Here is a 20974-nt window from a genome sequence, read left to right as displayed (position 1 = left end):
TAAAATACACTAGTCAGGTTTTCGAAAGGGATGCCAAGCAGATAGTCAATATAAATACTTGATCTAATATTGCACATTGTTATCAGTTAAAGCAAATATGTTGCATTAAATCAATATTCCAAGGGCAACAATTAAATCACATGGACTAATATTGATGAAGGAAATAAATTTGACATTTAAGAGAATGTTTTGGACTGATGGTCTGAGTTATAAGCTTTGACCTGTTGCGATTATAATAAACAGTCACTCTCACAACCTCGATCTATAAAGCCTTTCATGGCAGCAGCAATGCTATAATGTTGTTAGTCATAGACAGATACAGCATGGAAACAGGCCCTTCAGCCCACTGAATCCACACCAATGTACACCAACCCTACACTATTCTAATCCGGTTTAATTCTCCCTGCATTCTCTAACTTCCCAAAGTTCCCTGACACCCTGCAATTTACAACAGCCAATTAACCTACCGACCCGCACGACTTTGGGATGTGGGGGGAAACCAGAGTACCCGGTCATAGGGAGCGCATGCAAACTCCACGCAGATAGCACCTGAGGTAGGATTGAACCAGCAGCTCGACTAGCTGTGCCACTGCGACACACCTTCAGCTTGGTGTGGCTTGGGAAGACCCAATTCTTCAAAGAGCCATCAGGAGCCAGTAACGATGTTACTTCAGTCACTAGGGTGCTTCACATTGTTTGTTTACCACTTTAAATAACTCTGCAAATAAACCTGGCAACAGCCACATAAAGGTTCCAAGAGGCACTTAATCTGATTTAAACTGGCAATGTGAGAGGGGATAAAAAGATGCTGGGTATTTGGCAATGACTGAACACCTGTGTTAATGTTTAGTGCTCTCTTGATTCTTTGTCCGTAAGGAAGATGGAGATGCAGTTAATACTCACAATTTACAATGAAGGATGCGGCACCCACCTGCTTTCTCTTGTATTAGATTTGTACTCAATCGCCAACAGTAGCAGCTTCAGCTTCACAAAGCATAGCCTGAGTGAGGAGCAGAAATAACCAGTTAGTTGACGAAGATGGATCTTGGTGACATTCACAAAATTCTTACAGTGTAGAACAAGGCCATTCAGCCCATTAGATCAATGCAATCCCATTGGGAAAAAGATCCTGACCTTTGATGAATCCTCATCAGATCCACTTGTGGCCATGGCATTAGTTATAGCTTCCTTGCTCACATACTCATTGGGTATAATGATGACTAGAATCCTGCATGCTTTATCCACCATGACCCCAGGCCATGTCATTGCAGAACCATGTCCCAAAATTGAGGGATGCATTCTTGGTGGAAGCATTCAATGCCAGTGCAATGGTTAGAATACACCAGTAGTGATCCAGCCACCCGGATCGGGTTCCAGAAACCCAAGTTCAAATCCCACCATGGAACTTAACTCCAGTTAATGAAATAGCCTTGAATTAAAATTAAAAGTAACTAATTCTTCTTATAGAGTCATACAGTCTGGAAGCAGGTCCTTCGGCCCAACTTGCCCACACTGGCTAACATGCCCCATCAACACCAGTACCACTTGCCCACGCTTGGTATACAACCCTCTAAACCATATCCATGTACCAGTTCAAATGGCTTTTAAACATTATTATCGTACCTGCCTCAACTCATTCATCCGGCAACTTGTTCCATATATCTACTACCCTTTGTGTGAAAAATGTTACCCCTCAGGTTCCTATTAAATCTTTCCTTAAATCATCCACTCATCCTTAAATCTATGTCGCCTTGTTCTTGATTCCCCTACTCTGGACAAAAGACTGGGCAAAAGGGTAAATTCACCCAATCTATTCCTCTCATGATCTTGTGCACCTTTATAAGATCAACCTTCATCCTCCTGCACTACAAGGAATAAGGTCCTAGCCTGCTCACCCTCAGCCTATAGCTCAGGCCCTCAAGTCCTGGCAACATCCTCGTAAATCTTCTCCGAGGCTTGACAACATCTTTCATTCAGCAGGGTGACGAAAACTGGTGATGCTCTACATGAGATGAGAGCATCTACACTTTTACAGTCTGGTTTATGTGACTCCAGATATACAATATTATGGCTGGCCTTTAACTGTCTCTGAAGTGACCCAGCAAGTCACAGAATGATGTTACTGCAACAGTTCAAGAGTGTGGCTCTCCGTCATCTTCATGAAGGCAATTAGAGACCTGCACCTTTGCTGGTCTTGTCAGCAATGGCTATATCTTTGTTCTGATCTCACAAGAGTTTTGTGTGGGGTTGGGGAAATCAGTTACGTTCAAAAAGAAAATACAATCTTAAGAATCCTCCTGGCTCATTGATAACAAAACTGTAACTGCAGTATTGAAGTAAGAGGGATTTTGGGGGTCCATAACTCCCTGAAAGTGACAACACAAGTAGATAGCGTGGCAAAAAGACAAATGGGATATGCCTGTTTAAGAAGGAACTGCAGATGCTGGGTCTATGTATGTTCTCCCCGTGACCTGTGTGGCTTTTCTCCAGTTTCCTCCCACACTCCAAAGACATACAGGTTTGTAGGCTAATTGGCTTGGTATAAATGTAAAAAAATTGTCCATTGGTAAGGTAGGATAGTGTTAGTGTGTGGAGATCGCTGGCCGGCACAGACTCAATGGGCTGAGGGGCCTGTTTCCGCGTTATATCTCTAAAATAAAATAAACTTGTTGTATGAGGGACAATGATGTACATTTATGAATGCATATCCAATAAAACTCAAGCACCTCAACAGAGAATCGATCAAAACATAAAATGATTAGCCACTTAATTTCTGGTCCTGTATATCAACTTGCTTGTCAAGTAGCAAGCATAGAGCCTCAAGTATATATATCCCACATTGATACTGCCATCCATCACCAAGCGCTCTTAAATCTAGTTACTCAAACACACTTAGGGAAAAAAAAGTGAAAATCAATTCTGTTTAGTCGTACAATCATTATTAATTAACCAATAAATATTGAACCTTGATATGAAAAATGATCATCGTGTAAAATTAAATTCAGAATTCCATGGTCACTAATTTGATGCTTACAGCTGAGCACCAGTATTCTACGAGTAAAATTGAATAAAAGGATATTGAAATAAAACTCAACAGATAACTAAATTATCAACTGAAACTCAAGGCCAATTATAATTTTTAATTACCACTTTTTTTTAAAACAAATCTCTTAAATTCTGAGGCATGGCTACTGCAGTGGAGAGCATGAAATGGCCACAATTATGGTCCATTATTAATTATATCCATGACTGACTTTCAGTAGCACATGGCCTTTGGTAGAGTTGCTGCCTTTCAGCTCCAGAGACCTGGGTCTGATTCTGACCTTGGGTGCTGTCTATGTGGAGTTTGCACGTTCTCCCTGGGACTATGTGGGTTTCCTCCAGGTGCTCGGGTTTCCTCCCATATCCCAAAGTTGTGTGGGTATTTAAGTTTATTGGACACTTTAAATTGCCCCGAGTTTGTAAAAGGTGGATGAGAAAGTGGGAAAACATAGAACTCATGTGAATGGGTGATCGATGGTCGGCATGGACACGATGGGCAGAAGGGCCTATTTTACTGCTGTATCTCTAAAGTCTAAACTAGTTCCATTCTGATGCTGGTGTGGGTGTTGGGCGGAAGGGCTTGTTTCCACAATGTATGACTATGACTGACCCTGAATTTTCCCATCTTAAGGACAAATTAAAAGTTTATGCATCCTACACTTGAACACTTTTAGCCAAATCAAACCTAATTAGTTAGAAGCAATGAAATGGTATCTAGTTTCTGGTACTTTAATCTTACCAAACTGTTATTCACCATTTACCCCAAACATTCCCTGAAGCTAACACTATTCACCAATTCTTCTCAATAATTCTATTTTAGCTGAAACTCCAGGTCAACATCTATATTTGCCCATTATTAAAAGCTCTGCGTTCTTGTTGAAGTGGAAGTGCCATGCTTGGATTCCTGAGATGCACCTTTCATCAGTACATAGCCAGGATTGGACTCATAAGCCACACGAGAGTCCACAGGAACAACAGAACATAGACCAGTGGTTCTTAACCTTTTTGGCACCAATGTGCGCACACACAAACAAAACACTGTATGTGGTATGTACCTTTGTTAGGTTCTAAACATGGGCTCAACAAATTAATATGTTATTTGTATCCCCTTCATGACCCCCGGCAAAGCCCCAAACGACCCCCAGGTTAAGAACCACTGACGTAGGTGATCATCCTCGACCTCAAAGGATAGCCACGATGACATGTCCAGCAGGTCCACACTTCCATTTTTAGTTGGCGGTTCCTTATCAGAGGCTGTGGCCTGTTCTCTTTCTGGTAACTCCTATTGCTTTGTAATACTTTGTAATAGCTATCAGCCCTCCTGAGCAGCCCTTGCTGAGCTGTGATCTCGCTGGGCCTTGCAAAGCTGTTACAAAGCTTCATTCAGAGGGTGTTCATTGCCACAGAGGGCTGTGGAGGCCACGTCTTTGGGTATTGCTAAGGCGGAGAGTGACAGATTCTTGATTGGTAAGGGTGTCCAGGTTTTTGGGGAGAAGGCAGGGGAATGGGGTTGAGAGGGAAAGATAGATCAGCCATGATTAAATGGCAGAGTAGACTCGATTTGCCGAATGGCCTACTTCTGCTTCTGTCTTCTGAACAGAACTAGACCAGTATAGCACAGAAACAGGCCATTCAACCCACAATACTAAACATGATGCCAGGTTAAACTAATCCCCTCTACCTGTGGTCCATACTCCTCCATTCAGTACATGTCCACGTACCACTCTAAAAGCCTCTTAAATGGCACTATTGTATCTGCCTCCATCACCACCCACGACAGCTTTTAAATCTAGGCAGATCTTCCATAGGGGTACTGTGGAGGCCATGACATGGGTTTAAGATGACTCTTCTGTCTAAGCTGTCAGATGGATGGACTCCTCTTGGAGTCAAGTTCAGACATTTCGCTGAACACCTTCGCTCAGTCCAGCTGGCCCTACGTGAACTCCCGGTTCAAAAACACTTTAACTCCCCCTCCTATACCCATACTGACCTGTCTGTACAGCACCTCAGATTTCGCATGGGCTGCTTACAACCCAGCGGTATGAATATTGATTTCTCTAACTTCAAGTAACCCTTGCTTTCCTTCGCTCTCTGTCCCTCCTCCACCCTAGTTCTCCAACAAGTTTCACTGTCCTCCTGATTAATTTAACTGTGTGTATGCCTCATTGTCACCCATCAATGAACCATTCCACATTTGCTTGATCACCATCTGCTTGGATCTTTCCTTTTCACGCCACAACTTCTCCTTGTATCTTTCTATATCTCTAGACTCCCTCCCCCCTGACTCTGTCTGAAGAGGGTCTCGACCCAAAACGTCACCCATTCTTTCTCTGCAGAGATGCTGCCTGTCCCACTGAGTTACTCCCCAACATCGATCTTCAGATATTTTCCTCTATTTCCTGAACCTGGACAGAACCCATAGAAAACAATGGGAAGACATGGCTGCCAGAAAGAATGGTAAGTAGACCTTTTTACTTGATTTAATTCAGATAGCTTAAATGTATTCAATTGCTTTTAAGTATGTGTGAGTGTTGCTCCAGTGATTTAATTTTTTTTAATGATGTTTAAATAATTAAAAAATGTTAATCTTATCATCATTTTGTTTAATGGTTTCTGGGTGTTTTCGAATGTTTAAAAGTGAGAATGATTCACAAACATTCAATTTGAGAGATAGGTTTGACCGCTGGTGAGGCAGGGCAATGAGGGATGGGTGGGGGGTGTGAGAGGTGTGAGGGAGGAGGGAGGAAGGGAAGGTTACCTGACTCGGAAAGCCAATCTGTGTTTGTAGCCATCTATCTAAACTGAGAGCCTCCCTTTGCTGAACTCCATCAGGTTTCGTTTTTTTTTAGTTTAGAGAGATAAATCACGGAAATAGGCCCATCAGCCCACACCGACCAGCGATCCCTGCACACTAATGGTATCCTACACGCATTAGGAACAATTTACAATTTTACCAAGCCAATTAACCTACAAACCTGTATGTCTTTGGAGTGTGGAAGAAAATTCCGCAGATCACAGAGAAAACCCACGCAGGTCACAGGGAGAACGTACAAACTCCCTACAGACATGCATCCATAGTCGGGATCAAACCCGGGTCTCTGGTGCTGTGGGCAGCAACTCTACCACTGCGCCACCATGCCAGGCAAGTCTAAATGCTGGCATCCAGGATCCCAATGGGAGGACTATTCCAAGGCTTGGCCAGGGCACATGGGCCACCATCTCAGGGACATCTGTAAAATCTGCCCCAATATGTTGTGCAGCAAAATAATCCCAGCCATCCCTGTTTGAGGCTGATTGTTGAATGGATTATTTCGGTTTCGATGTCTGGCACAAAATCCCTACTGTTTTGGAAGACAAATCATGAAGAATTGTCCATGAATCAAGCTGGCATTTTGGAAGTAATCAGTTTTTCTACTTGCCTTTTTAAAACTTTTCATCTGTTTAATTACATTGTGCCTCTTCCCAACATTAGTCCATAAAACAGCTGTATTTACTGTAACGTTAACGGATTAATTTGCACAACAATATACAAAAGAACGTATTGATTATCATAGGGCTTAATTAAAGAGAATTGGATAGCATTATCCATCTCACACTAGCAAGGACATAAGAGCATGAATAATGAGGTCTCTTTAATTTAAACTAGAAAATAGGATAATTGAGTCTCTAGGCAAAACCTATGTGTCAAGCTAAGACTTTTCGGCTATTCCTAAATCTCATTAGAACATCTGCATTCATTGATCATTACTTCCTTGTGGCAGAGTATCATTAGTCGACAATAACAACTCCTCCTTGTTTAAATCTCATTAACCCCATGAGAACAGATGATTCCAGTTTCCCAAGCAGCCATTACCATGACAGGGTGACTGTTATTTGGCGTAAGAACATTACTCTCGTAATAAAGTAATCAGCAACTCCCCAGGGGGAATCCAAACTCTGAACTGTAATTACCATGCAGAGGCATTACTGCTTTATACTCTCTGTTTACCCTGGGAAGCCCAATTCAATTCCATTTGTTGAGCTCAATTGAATTTGATTCCCCCTTCATTTTCCAACTCACTTTTGCCCTGACCCAGGCAACACCTTGGCCATCACTTCTGCCAACGTGCTCAGATGAACAAGGACTACTTAATCTAGGCATTATGTTCAGCTGCACAATTTGGAATCCAGATAGCTCTGAACCTTTCACGGGGTGGGAGATTACAACCTTCACGTGGTCCGCCCTGTTTCGACAAATGCAATCAACCCGGCGTGCACAATCAAATAAGATCAAATAGAACAAGTTGTCCGACAACTTTAGGCTGTGCACGCCATACGCAAGAAGAAGATGAACCTTTCACAGAAGTTTTGAATAGGAAGTTATTGCATTCCAACTCCCCCGTTAAATTTTACTAGTCTTTTGTACGGAGTGTAAAGAACAGAAAATAATATTTTAAGGGTGATAAGTTGAGTGCCATTCTGTAAGTCAAGGAAGTGATAGTATATTTTTCCAGTTGTATCTTTCAAAAATCAACCTCCATGATATATCTGTCAGGGGCAACTCATTCTCTCCTTCTCCCAACCCTTCTGAGATTGGGCACCAGTTTGGAGGTTGATGTCTAACACCTTTGGAGGAACAGATGGCAAACCAACCCAACTTGCCAGCAAGCCCCGTACTATGGATGAGATAAACAGCCCATGGTCCCAAATCTCATGGAAAATTCTGCTGGTTCTGAAAGTTGTATCAAGTTCAGGATTCATTTATTTACACTAGCCCCAAGTTTGTTGGCTATGATTCCCTGTTGATTTCCCAATGTTGGGCTCCTTGTGGAGTCCATTTGGGGAATCAGGTTGATCCCAGGACTCTGTGCCTTAGCCTGTTTAGCAACAGTGATTAATATGTCTTTAATAGACATCAAATGGTTAATTGCTTCACTATATATCCTTCGGCCCACCGAGTCCACACGGACCAGCGATCCCTGCACACTAACACTATCCTACACTCATTAGGAACAATTTACAATTTTACCAACCCAATTAACCTACAAACCTGTATGTCTTTGGAGTGTGGGAGAAAATACCGCAAATCATGGAGAAAACCCAAGTAGGTCACAGGGAGAACGTAAAAACTCCGTACAGACATGCATCCATAGTCCATATATATATATATATATATATATTATAAAAATGATAAATGATAAAATGTTGGAAGATTGTTAAGGGTTTGGACACGCTAGAGGCAGGAAACATGTTCCCGACATTGGGGGAGTCCAGAACCAGGGGCCACAATTTAAGAATAAGGAGTAAGCCATTTAGAACAGAGATGAGGAAACACTTTTTCTCACAGAGAGTGGTGAGTCTGTGGAATTCTCTGCCTCAGAGGGCGGTGGAGGCAGGTTCTCTGGATGCTTTCAAGAGAGAGCTAGATAGGGCTCTTAAAAATAGCAGTCAGGGGATATGGGGAGAAGGCAGGAACAGGGTACTGATTGGGGATGATCAGCCATGATCACACTGAATGGGGTGCTGGCTCGAAGGGCCAAATGGCCTACTCCTGTACCTATTGTCTATTGTCTATTTAATTGCTTCAATAAAAAACGCAAGCTTCTAATTTTATTATTTATTTGTATATATAAATAATTAATAACATTAGAAATTTGGTATATATTTAAGCAATGAAACATTTTATATATATTTATATATTCAATTGTAATTGATATACATATATACCCTTTGAAAAACCAAAGTGGTGTTGGGTGGGATCACTGATATTAAGTGTGTTCCTTGCGACACCAATTTTGTACGGTTCTGCTGAGTATTCACAGCAACCCCTTTTTATAAATTTATTTTTCCCAATTTTCAGAAATATTTTGAGCTTTGACAGCCAGCCAATGGCAGAATTATTTTCTGTGAGATGACTTGTGTGCCTTCCTGCCTCATGTGTGATGTAACGGCTCAGTGCCAGCCACGCCAGCACCCAGTGCCTTGTCTTTAGGGTCAGCCTCCAATATTAACCTGGGCATCTCTGGAACTGGCAACTCTGTGGTAAAGCCCCCTGTCCCACTTTGCGAGTTTACCCAAGAGCTCCCCCGAGTTAAAAAAAAATCAAACTCGTGGTACTTCATCACAAGTATTTTTTTACTCTTGGAAATTTTTCACTCGGTTGTAAAAACTTCACGAGTTTCCGTGTTTCCCGAGTACCTGCCGTTAGCAACACGAGCTGGGGTGGGAGATTGCAACCTTCACATGGTCCGCCCTGTTTCGACAAATGCAATCAACCCGGCATGCACAATCAAATAAGATCAAATAGAACAAGTTGTCCGACAACTTTAGGCTGTGCACGCCATATGCAAGAAGAAGCATTACGAGCCACTACGAGACATCCACGAGCTCCGACGTACCCGCTACGTACATTCTACGTACTTACCACGAGTTAGATTTTTTTTTTTAACTCGGGAGAGCTCTTGGGTAAATTCGCACCGTGGGACAGGGCCTTTACATTGTAGGTCAGTAGAGAGAAGGGGCAACTTGTCATTGGTAACAGGTTGTGGCCTTATATTTTGAATGTTGACCTCTGCGTGTGGAACTGGAAGCGCAGGAATATGCAGCAATCTTGTGTTCGCCTTATAAGTGGGTTTTATGAAGAATTATTTCAACATTTTTGACTGGATCGGTGTAGTTAACTTGACAGATAGTGGTTATTTGAGCCACTCAGAAGAATGGGATGGATAATTTGCTTGTGCCTCACAAATAGCTCATTCCCACATTAAATGCATTGGCTGTCACAGTTAATGTGAGACTGTTATTCACAAGCCTTTTAATTACACAGACAAATGGATAACATGCAGCAGTAGCGAGAGAGAGAGAGTTACAGTCAGGGCAGCAGTACAGAGTGGAGAGGGGAGGGAAAAGAGGAGTGTGTGTGTGTGTGTGTGTGTGTGTGTGTGTGTGTGTGTGTGTGTGTGTGTGTGTGTGTGTGTGTGTGTGTGTGTGTGTGTGTGTGTGTGTGTGTGTGTGTGTGTGTGTGTGTGTGTGTGTGTGTGCGTGTGTGTGTGTGTGTATGAGTGGCTGTGGGTGTGTGTATGAGTGAGAGACGGTGTGTGTGTTTGTGCGAGAGTGTGTGTGCATCTGTGAGTGTGTGTGCGTGCATGTGTGAATGCGTGTGTGGGTGCAAGAGTGTGTGAGAGAGAGGGTGTGTGTGTGTGTGTGTGTGTGCATGTGTGTGTGCGTGTGCATGTGCATGTGCGTGTGGGTATGTATGTCCGTGATGGTGGTGTAGGTGTGTGTGTGTGTGCATGTGGGAGAGTGCAATGTGGGTGTGTGTCTGAGAGGGGAGTGGATGTGTGCGTGTTTGAGAGGGAAGTGGAGGGGGGGGGGGTTACTGTATGTGTGTGTGAGAGAAAGGGCATGAGTGGGAGAAAATGGGTGAGGTCAATGGATATGTTTGTGTATGAGTTTTTGTGGGACTGTAAATTAATAGGTTAGATTACATGTGTCTGTGTGTGTATGTGAGAGAGGGTTTGTGTGTATGTGTATAAAAGATGGAGGTGTATGTTTGTGCATATATGTGTAGGTAGCTGATAACATGTGTGTATTCACACAGCATTTTTACACCTGTGCATGCTATGTGTCTATATGCGTGTAGGGTAAGGGATGGTAGACCACAGGGCAATCAGAGAATCTCCATAAAGGACATGAACCAGCCATGGTGTCTGAGCATAGGAGGGTGCAGCAACATTCCAGCAGTATTGACCAGGGGAGAGATCGACAAGACCCTGCTCTGTGCACCGAGCAGTGGTCTGATCATCTATAGGCATGAACAAGTCAAAGTCCACAGAAGTCCTGACCCAAAACGTCACCTATCCATGTTCTCCAGAGATGTTGCCTGACCCTCTGAGTTACTCCAACACTTTGTGTTATATTTGTAAACCAGCCTTTGCAGATCTTTGTATCTAAAGTGTACAGATAATGATTGGAATGAAGCTGGGAAGGACATAATATGGTCTGGAAGGGGGGCCAGAATACAAATAATCTGTTCTCCTCAGTCCGATCATTTTTGGTGAATTCCATTGTCACCAGTACAGAGTATCGTTGCGTAGGGAATAGAACATTTTCTAAATAACAGTTGTGGAAATTATAACATTTAGCAGCAGGGCCAAACATCATTGGGCCTACTGTATCCATCCCAGACAACATTTCCCACTAAACAGATTGTTCCACTGACTAACGGGCCTGTCCCACTTACGTGATTTTTCGGCGACTGCCAGCACCCGTCATAGTTGCAGCAGGTCACCAAAAATTTCAACATGTTGAAAATCCAGCGGCAACCAGAACAAGGAACGACTCTTTGGGTGACTACTCACGACCATACAGGCTTTACCCCGCGACATGTCGCCAGGGTGTCACCTGTATGGCCGTGAGTCGTCTCCTCAGTCGCCCAAAGAGTCGTAGCGTCTTTCTGGTCGCTGCTGAATTTTCAACATGTTGAACATTTTCGGCGACCTGCTACGACTTACGACGGGTGCCAACAGTTGCCGAAAAAGTTGCGTAAGTGGGACAGGGCCATAACTCACAGTCCGTTGCCCTCCAAGTTAATCAAGTTGCATCATAAATGTGGTGACGATTTGTATGTCTACCGCTGACATTGAGTAATAGACACTATCAGTGAAACATTTCTCCAACCACCTTACAAATTATACAAATATCCCTCGGTTACTGACCTCCCCAACAAAGGAAATATATTTTTCTTGACTAAACTTTCCGGACTTATAATTGTGTGCACCTCAAATAAATCTGCTATGTTCCAGAGAAAACAAACTCAGTGCAGAGTGTGTCATCTCATGAATATAATACTCCAGAAAAGGCAACATCCTTGTAAATACCCTTTGTACCTTCCCTAACGCATTGCTATCTTTCCTTGTTAGGTGACCAGGATTGTACTTATAGCTGTGGCCGCGCCAACCAGCAATCGCCACGTAAACACGAACACTATCCCACACATTATGGACAATTTACAATTTTACTGAATCCAAATAACCTATAAGCGGAATTCCTTAATCCAAAGATTAAGCGGAAGCTCAGAGGGGACCGTGCCTTTGCTGTGTCGGCTCCGAGATTGTGGAATGAATTGCCTCTGCACGTTAAACAGGCCCCTTCTCTAGCTGTTTTTAAGTCACTCCTGAAGACATATCTATTCTCCGTGGCCTTTGTAGACCAGTGAGGTGTTGAATTGTTTATTAACTTTATTTGATTGGTTTTGCTGCGTTGTTCGTACTCGTGTTTTATGTTTTTTTAATTTATTGTTTGGATTTTCGTATGTAGTTTATGCGCCTCGTGTTAGTTGTATGTTCTGTTGTTCTGCCTGTTTTATAATGTCTTGCTTGTTTTCTTTTTTCTGTACAGCACTTTGGTCAGCTTTGGTTGTTTTTAAGGTGCTTAACAAATAAAGTTATTATTATTATTATTATAAACCTGAAGGTCGTTGTGGGAGAGTGGGAGGAAAGCGGAGCACCTGGAGGAAACCCATGCAGTCACACGGGGAACATACAAACTCCGTACAGACAGCACCCGTAGTCTGGAACCAACCCGGGTCTCTGGTGCTGTAAGGCTGCGGCTCTACTACTATGCCTCCGCAACACCCTATCTCATCTGTTTTATCTCAGATTTGATGCATCTGCAGGTTTCTGCTTTTAAAGCGACCATGACCCTTTCAAAGTGGTGATCATACTGATCTGCACAAATTATCTATTGTCTATTGTTTGACACTCCCAGCAACTGGGAAGATGAATCCAACACTTCCTAGAATTGGGATGGGTCATCACAAAGGATGGTAATAAATAAGCATAAAATTCTTTACTTACTCACACACTGCAGGGAAGGACAAGCCGATGAAGGCACTGGAAAGATATTCTGTGTACATCTCGTTGGCCACACCTTCCAGATAGTATTTCTGCCAGGTATCCTCCTCAATCTAGAGTGGAAAGAGAAACAGAATACAGACCCATCTTATAACAGGGAAACATAAATAATTTTGTCCAGTTCACTCAGTGCCTTGATGCTACTCCTTAGTTTGAACTCAGCCTTAACTAGACAAATGAAGGCAGATAAAATTAGGCATAACTCACAAACAGCTGGAGGAACTCATTGGGTCAGGCAACATCTGTGGTAGGAATGGACTGATGATGTTTCGAGTTGGGACCCTTCTTCAGTCTGATGAAGGATCTTGATCCAAAACATTGTCTGTACGTCCCTTCCACAGATGCTGCCTGACCTGCTGAGTTCCTCCAGCACTTCATGTTTGCTCAAGATTCCAGCATCTACAATTTCTTGTAACTTTGCAATCGAACATGCAAATCTCCCTCTTCATCATTCGAAAGTTTATGTTCGTAAGTGATAGGAGCAGCATTAGGCCATTTGGCCCATTAAGTCTACTGTGCCATTCAATCATGGCTGATCTATCTTTTCCTTAACCCCATTCTCCTGCCCTCTCCCCATAACCCCTGACACCCGTACTAATCAAGAATCTATCTCTCTCTGCCATCAAAATATCCATTGACTTGACCTCCATAGCCATGACAATGAATTCCACAGATTCACCACAATCTGATTCAGTGCATCTGAATCTTCCCAGTTGTTACAGACAACTAGAGACTATGAGCTACTATCTGAGCTACTATCTACCTCACTGGAGACCCTCAGACAATCTATAATCAGACTTTACCTTGCACTAAACATTTTTCCCTTCATCATGCATCTGTATGCAGTGGATGGCTGGATTGTAATCATGTATTGTCTTTCTGCTGACTGGATAGCACGAAAAATAAGCGTTAAACAGGACCTCTGTACACGTGACAATCAACTACACTAAAATAAACTATTTAGCAAAATGAAATGAAATTCCGCAGTTGTCATGATGGAGTCTCGTGTCTTCGGATCAAAGTACAGAACTCTGGATTCAGTCCAGTAATGTAAGCACCTTGCTGCCATAGTCCATTGATACTGACCTCAATAACAAAGGTCCATTCCCCAAATTCCCCTCTCAGTTGCTGACAATGAGACGAGGCATCAGCTGGCTCTGCAGACATGCTTTGTCTACCATGGCAGTAATCAGACCAACCTTTGCAAAAGTGCCCTCCTACACTTACTCATTATTCACTCCACTGATGTGGCCTCTCCTAGCCAACTCTGACTAATGAGTAATTTTAGATCATGAACTTGTGATTAGGTCATTGAAAATGCATTGTTTCTCATTACTTTATGACAGCTGAAAATGGATGAGGAGGAGAAATTATATTTTTTGCTTTTGAAAGAGACTCAATATAAGAAAATGAAATCTAAATGACTGCTCATAAGTTCTTAAATGAAGGGAGCAGAATTAGGCTATTCGGCCCATCAAGTCCTCTCCATTCAATCATGGCTGATCTATCAAATACATTATCCTGCCTTCTCCCCATAACCCCTGACACCTATACCTCTGCCTTAAGAATATCTATTGATTTGGCCTCCACAGCCTTCTGTGGCAATGAATTCCATGACTGTACCTTGACTGTCCTCCAAATCCTTACAAGGAGCTCAAATGATTCCTCCAATTGAAAAAAAAAATCAAGGAAGGATATAATTTCAATTTTCAAAAGTAACTAAGACCCACAGAGGGAACTTAACATAGTTTATGAAATCGATCCATATTCAACATTGGAACAAGCTGAGATTTAGCCTCAGATGCATCAGGAAATAGAGAATATTATTATGGGCATTAGTTATGCCCCTGTCCCACTTAGTAAACCTGAACGGAAACCTCTGGAGACTTTGCGCCCCACCCAAGGTTTCTGTGCGGTTCCCGGAGGTTCCCAGAGGTTTTTGTCAGTCTCCCTACCTGCTTCCACTACCTGCAACCTCCGGCAACCACCTGCAACCTCCGGGAACCGCATGGAAACCTTGGGTGGGGCGCAAAGTCTCCAAAGGTTTCCGTTCAGGTTTCCTAAGTGGGACAGGGGCATTAGGCATCTGGATTCAACAGTTCTTTCACAAAACAGTGCAAGGGCACACTCCCTCACTATCCAGGCCAGTACCTTTTCCTTAACACAGATTACCTGGTCATTATCACATTGCTGTTTATGGGATCTTGCAGTGCACAAATTGGCTGCAGTATTTCCCAACATTGTAACCGTGACTACACTTCAAACGTGCTTCAATGGGTATAGTGTGTTTTGGGGTGACGAGGGTTCTTCAACAGTACTGTCAAAGCACGAGCTGATTCTTTTATATCTTCACACATAGTTTAGACTCTTGTGGTGAGAAGTTTTGGTTCATTATTAAAACACGACATTATTGCAGTCTGGTGTTTAAGCGAAAGAAATACACGCTATTAAATAATCACAGGGACTTTGACTTTCCGAGCACAGAAGGAGGCCATCCTGCCCACACCCATGCTAGCCCAAACCCCTGTCCTCAGCTCTTCATCCACAGTCTAGCTGGTCATTACAGTCCAAGTGCTCAGTAGACCTTATTGAAACGTATAAGATTGTTAAGGGCTTGGACACACTAGAGGCAGGAATCATGTTCCCGATGTTGGGGGAGTCCAGAACCAGGGGCCACAGTTTAAGAATAAGTGGTAAGCCATTTAGAACGGAGACAAGGAAATACTTTTTTTCACAGAGAGTTGTGAGTGTGTGGAATTCTCTGCCCCAGAGGGCGGGGGAGGCAGGTTCTCTGGATGCTTTCTAAAGAGAGCAGGATAGGGCTCTTAAAGATAGGTGCTATGGGGAAAAGGCAGGAACGGGGTACTGATTGGGGATGATCAGCCATGATCACATTGAATGCTTCCCATAGGTATTCACATTTCAATTAAATCTCCCATCGAAGGGCAGAATGGCCTACTGCTGCACCTATTGTCTATTGTCTATAGACAATTCTAAATTGTGTTTAAGAAGGAACTGCAGATGCTGGAATAATTGAAGGTAGACAAAGATGCTGGAGAAAGTCAGCGGGTGAGGCAGCATCTATGGAGCGAACCTTAATTGTGTTGTATGTTTTTGCTTCCAGCACTTCTTCAGACTGAGAGTTTCAGACCCATTGAGTGAAATAGGTTTTTCTCTAATGTGCACTACAGAAACTCCCACTCATTCCTGAAGAAGAAACAGCTTCAGGAACACACGGTTACAGCTCATATCTAGACCCCTCTCCCCAACAGGAACCCAGTCTGTCATTGGAACTGATAGGGTTTTCTCCAGGAAGCTCCAGTTTCCTTCCACACTCCAAAGACGTACAGGTTTATAGGCTAATTGGCTTGGTTTAATTGTAAAATTGTACCTGGTGTGTGTAGGATAGCGTTAGTGTGCAGGGGTCGCTGGTCGGCACAGACTGGGTGGACCAAAGAGCCTGTTTCCACACTGTATCTCTAACCTAAACAAGCAACATTCTGGCCAATGGATTGTTTTGGGGTAGACAAAAGTGCTGGAGAAACTCAGTGGGTGCACCAGCATCTATGGAGCGAAGGAAATAGGCAACGTTTCAGGCCAAACCCCTTCTTCAGACTGTTCTGACGGATTGTTAAGGGGTACAGCAGTGAAGATTTAACAGACAATTCGTTTAAAATGCGGCGAATCCCAAAATTCAGGCAGCGTAAGTATAGGTTTGAGCTGTAATTGGAAAAGAAAGAGAGCTCCCAGTAAATGAGAATGAAAGGACAGCAGGGGGAATGAGAATTGCATCTGTGCCAGAGAACTAAATGTTGATTTTGTACATCAGCCCATGACTTTCCAATGAAGTGGAGGGAGTTCTCTCCATTAAAATGAAATAAGGACAAACTGGGAGAAAGAAAATGTGAAGTCTGTGTGTCTTTGTGAAATCATGAGGCAAAGGAATGAACAACACGTGTGAGGGGATGAACTGGTGTCTTGGGAGTCACAGCTAGTCAGGAAGAGATGCCAGATTAATCGTAATTTATGATGTTGATGTTTGAGGTTGTAACTGAGGCATTCGGCAGTAAATCAATCAGCTGTGGTACGGAATAAAAGTCAGCAGCTTTGGACGCAAAGGCAGCGGTAGAACAGCGAGGCTGAAATGAAAGCAAGGCCTTCAAACATCCCAACCACGAGTTCGGGCAAAAACACCTTCGGCTTTTCTGACACATAACTTCTGGTTAGATTTATGAGCAAATTAATGTGCTGGAGAAAAAAGAACTGCTTGAACTTATTCCAAATACACTGCAGAGCTTTTAATAATTTGCACGTGTTTTCTGAAGTTGACTTGTATAAGCAATGGCTAAACATTCCTTTACACAGGGACCCGACTTTGTTCCTCAGGCTGGTTTAATGCTAAATTATATCTGGGGATGTATGGAAATATTTCAAGGTGCGTACATAATTTAACGATTTGTCAGTGTGTTTCTGGCACTTTATCAGCTCTGTATTTAATATGCACCATTTATTTTCAGACTTAATTTTGAAAGATGAAATCAGCACTTGGGCTTAGAAATGCTCCATAAACTCCCTTCATTCCAAATTCTTGAGTGACAACAAGGAACCAAGTGATTGATCATTTTCAGGTTTTCTTAACCCTCGAATGAGATTTTGATTAAAACAAATCATTTTTCATCAACGGATCACCAGGTGATTAGTTATTTCAGCAGAACATGAGTAAACAAACAGCAGCTGTGATTAATAAAGGCGATGGATAGGATCCAACTCTATAATTCCCAGACAGGTTTGCTGTTCCTATAGCCAATAGAGGAAGTTTTATTATTCCCCTAATCCCTAAAAGCTTTGGCTTGCACAACTGGGCCTGTTAAAAGCCGAGGCCCAGGAGACTCTGTTATTCCGATTAAAAGCTAGCGGACAACAGTAAATTATCAAATACACTTTGGAAAAAAATATAAAGTCTATTCTCAACTTGGTGACAGGTATGATGTATGTATGTTTTGAAATGATGTGAAACCTTACCTAAACTAATTACTTCATTCATGTTAACAAAGCACCCAGAGTCTGATAATTAACTGATTCATGCCCAGGGTCCCGTGGTGTTGAAGTTTTAGAAGCAAGGTGTTCCTCCAATAACGCACAAAAGTTAACGCACAAGTCACAACTTGTTCAGGTACAATGCAAGTGACAAGTGTTACATCACCGAGGATTGATGGGAGTTACCAAAGAATTCTGGGCACCTTACTGGCAGAGAACGGAGAAGGAAGAGAAACCACTTCTCGCTTAAGGCCCTGTCCCACTGACCGAGGTCATTCAAGAGTTCTCCCGAGTTTCCCCCGATTCGAACTCAGAGAATTACGGTAATGGCCGCTCGTAGATACCCGGGGCTCTCGTGGACATTTTTCAACATGTTGAAAAATCTTCACGAGTCTTCACGAGCTTACCGCGTTTCCTGAGTACCTGCCATTAGCGTTACGAGCCGCTAAGAGACGTCCCCGAGCTGCGACGTACCCGCTACGTACATTCTACGTGCATACCATGAGTTTGATTGTTTTAAAATTCGTGAGAGCTCTTGAAATACCTCGTACGGTGGGACAGGCCCTTTAGGGGTGAAGGTTATTCTGGTCACATCCGAGCTTCCAGCTCACAGTTCAGCTAACCATGCCGGCATCTTTGACTATGTGGATCGGTACAGTGCACAACTTGGTTCCTTCCCACACCCCAAGGAGCTGGAGGCTGGGCACATTGCTACACACAAGACAAGGAATATCAAGCCTTCAACCCAACCATCAATCATCCAAGTGTTTTACACAAAACCAACCTGCACCCATTTGATTCTCCATTCATTTCCATCAAGTATCCCCCAGATTCCACCCCTCTCTCTATTCTATGTCTGTTGGAGACCCATCTGGTCTTAGGGGGGAACATGCAAACCAGGAAGCCATTTACATCGGCCAACTCACAAGTTTTCAGGATGAGGGAAGTAATCAGATTTTTTGGAACCAAATGCAGGCAAGCGTGACTAGCCCAGAATGCCAACTTGGTTAGCATTGACAAGTTGGCCCAAAAGGCTTGTTTCCATGCCGTATAGGTCTATGTCTCTATTCTATGTCTGGTCCATAGGTAACACGTGCAAACTCCACCCAGGCAGCACCAGAGGTCAGGATGGATCCTTGGGTCCTGGAGCTAGGAAACAACTGACCTACTGTGCCATTGAGTGGTCCTGGCTCCACTAACATTGCAACCCCCCTGCACCTATCTCCTATCGTACAACAGAGAGACTGTACTCCATAGATGCATATTCACCCTCTAAACTGCCCCATAAACTTAGTTCATCTGGTCTCACCCCATAATATACTCCTTGTGTCCTGCACATCTCTCCACAGTGAATAGACCTAAGAAATGTAAGCAAGCTACTGAGCCAAATAGTTGTGCTTTGTGGTAAGAAGAATGAATGTTTCACTGATCGGGTCATTCAATGGAAAGGGGAAAAAAAATAATCAGGACTTGCTTTGGATGAGGTCCATCTTCATCTGTTAGCATCCAGATTGTTAAGGATTAAACACTGATCATTCAGCTCAGTGACTTTATAATTTCCAATGCAACTGCCCTAGTTATGGTAGAACAGGTGAATGATTGCAGTGTAATCCTGAACCTTGGGACTGAGGTCCATGGAGCCTAGGTACTCTATGCCAGCACCTCCCAAACTCAAGAACTCTACTAGTGGTTCACCACCAATTTTCCAGCAACTGGTGGTTTGCCCCCCACTGTAATCCAGACAGAATCTCTCCTGGAAGTCCCCTCGAAAATGAGACGCTGATCTGAACCTCATCGGGACCTGTGCCGATTGGCAGTTCGAATTTGTTGCCTCTGAGGCTGTGGCTCTGTAACCCTGGTCCAGCTGGAGCCGGCAGATCCATTCCCTTAGCCGTCTTCCATGGCTGACTTTGCGGACCAGTTTGTCGGCCCCCAAAGGCCGTGATCTCTGTTGGTCTGGCAAAATGGATAATCCAGAAAGTCTCTGGAAACAAAGGTGCTGGATAATCGGTGGTGGGCCTGCACCAAGATGATCAAGGAGGGAGACACATGACAATATTAATACTGCAAGCCGCCTACATGTCACATGTCATGTTGACTTAGAAATACTTTGCCAATTCTTCTTTGCTGGATATATACATAGAAACATAGAAATTAGGTGCAGGAGTAGGCCATTCGGCCCTTCGAGCCTGCACCGCCATTCAATATGATCATGGCTGATCATCCAACTCAGTATCCCGTACCTGCCTTCTCTCCATACCCCCTGATCCCCTTAGCCACAAGGGCCACATCTAACTCCCTCTTAAATATAGCCAATGAACTGTGGCCTCAACTACCTTCTGTGGCAGAGAGTTCCAGAGATTCACCACTCTCTGTGTGAAAAAAAGTTCTTCTCATCTCGGTTTTAAAGGATTTTTCCCTTATCCTTAAGCTGTGACCCCTTGTCCTGGACTTCCCTAACATCGGGAACAATCTTCCTGCATCTAGCCTGTCCAACCCCTTAAGAATTTTGTAAGTTTCTATAAGATCCCCTCTCAATCTCCTAAATTCTAGAGAGTATAAACCAAACTTATATAAACAGAAGACTGTCCTCCACAAGACGACTATAGAAGTACCATCTCTGGAGTACATGGATAAGCAACGTTTCAGGTCAGAAATGAGGTGTGAAAAAGGGTCCAGACCCGAAATGTCATCCACCCATGTACTCCAGAGATGTTGCCTGACCCACGACTTAATCCAGCACTTTGTGTTCTGTTCAAGATTCTAGCATCTGCTGCTCCTTGTGTCTCTATGGAAGTACTATGGGAGGATAATATCAATAAGGTGACTTACTACAGCCCGCTAAGGGACAAAGGACAACAAATGTCGGCTTCATCAGTGACCTGACAATGAATAAATATTTTTACAATTCAATCTCACAAGTTATATATTCACCAAGGACAAAATACAGCAGGATATAATAGAGGGCATAAAAAATCCAAAACATGTTTAGGCTAAATGCA

The 20974-nt window shown here is 43.2% G+C and overlaps 1 protein-coding gene and 1 long non-coding RNA gene across 16 annotated transcripts in view; one reads left to right on the top strand and one right to left on the bottom strand.

The window, feature by feature from the left end:
* The window catches only part of kcnma1a (potassium large conductance calcium-activated channel, subfamily M, alpha member 1a), a 486207-nt gene that overhangs the window by 133156 nt on the left and 332077 nt on the right, over window positions 1-20974 (bottom strand). For all 15 annotated transcript variants that reach the window (XM_055661691.1, XM_055661690.1, XM_055661680.1 and 12 more), the window contains 2 exons: window positions 12879-12988; window positions 932-1000 (listed from right to left, as the gene is read on the bottom strand). In XM_055661691.1, coding sequence (XP_055517666.1) covers window positions 932-1000; window positions 12879-12988 — 179 coding nt within the window. The remainder of the gene's footprint in view (window positions 1-931; window positions 1001-12878; window positions 12989-20974) is intronic.
* LOC129712920 (uncharacterized) overlaps window positions 1-20974 on the top strand; it is a 45344-nt gene that overhangs the window by 14662 nt on the left and 9708 nt on the right. Inside the window, exon 2 of the long non-coding RNA XR_008726158.1 lies at window positions 5379-5499. This is a non-coding gene — a long non-coding RNA (uncharacterized LOC129712920). The remainder of the gene's footprint in view (window positions 1-5378; window positions 5500-20974) is intronic.

The sequence above is a fragment of the Leucoraja erinacea genome, chromosome 34 (genome assembly GCF_028641065.1).
Source record: "Leucoraja erinacea ecotype New England chromosome 34, Leri_hhj_1, whole genome shotgun sequence".
NCBI lineage: Eukaryota > Metazoa > Chordata > Chondrichthyes > Rajiformes > Rajidae > Leucoraja > Leucoraja erinaceus.
Note: the sequence above shows the minus strand (reverse complement) of the source record. Positions and strands in the feature narration are given on the sequence as shown.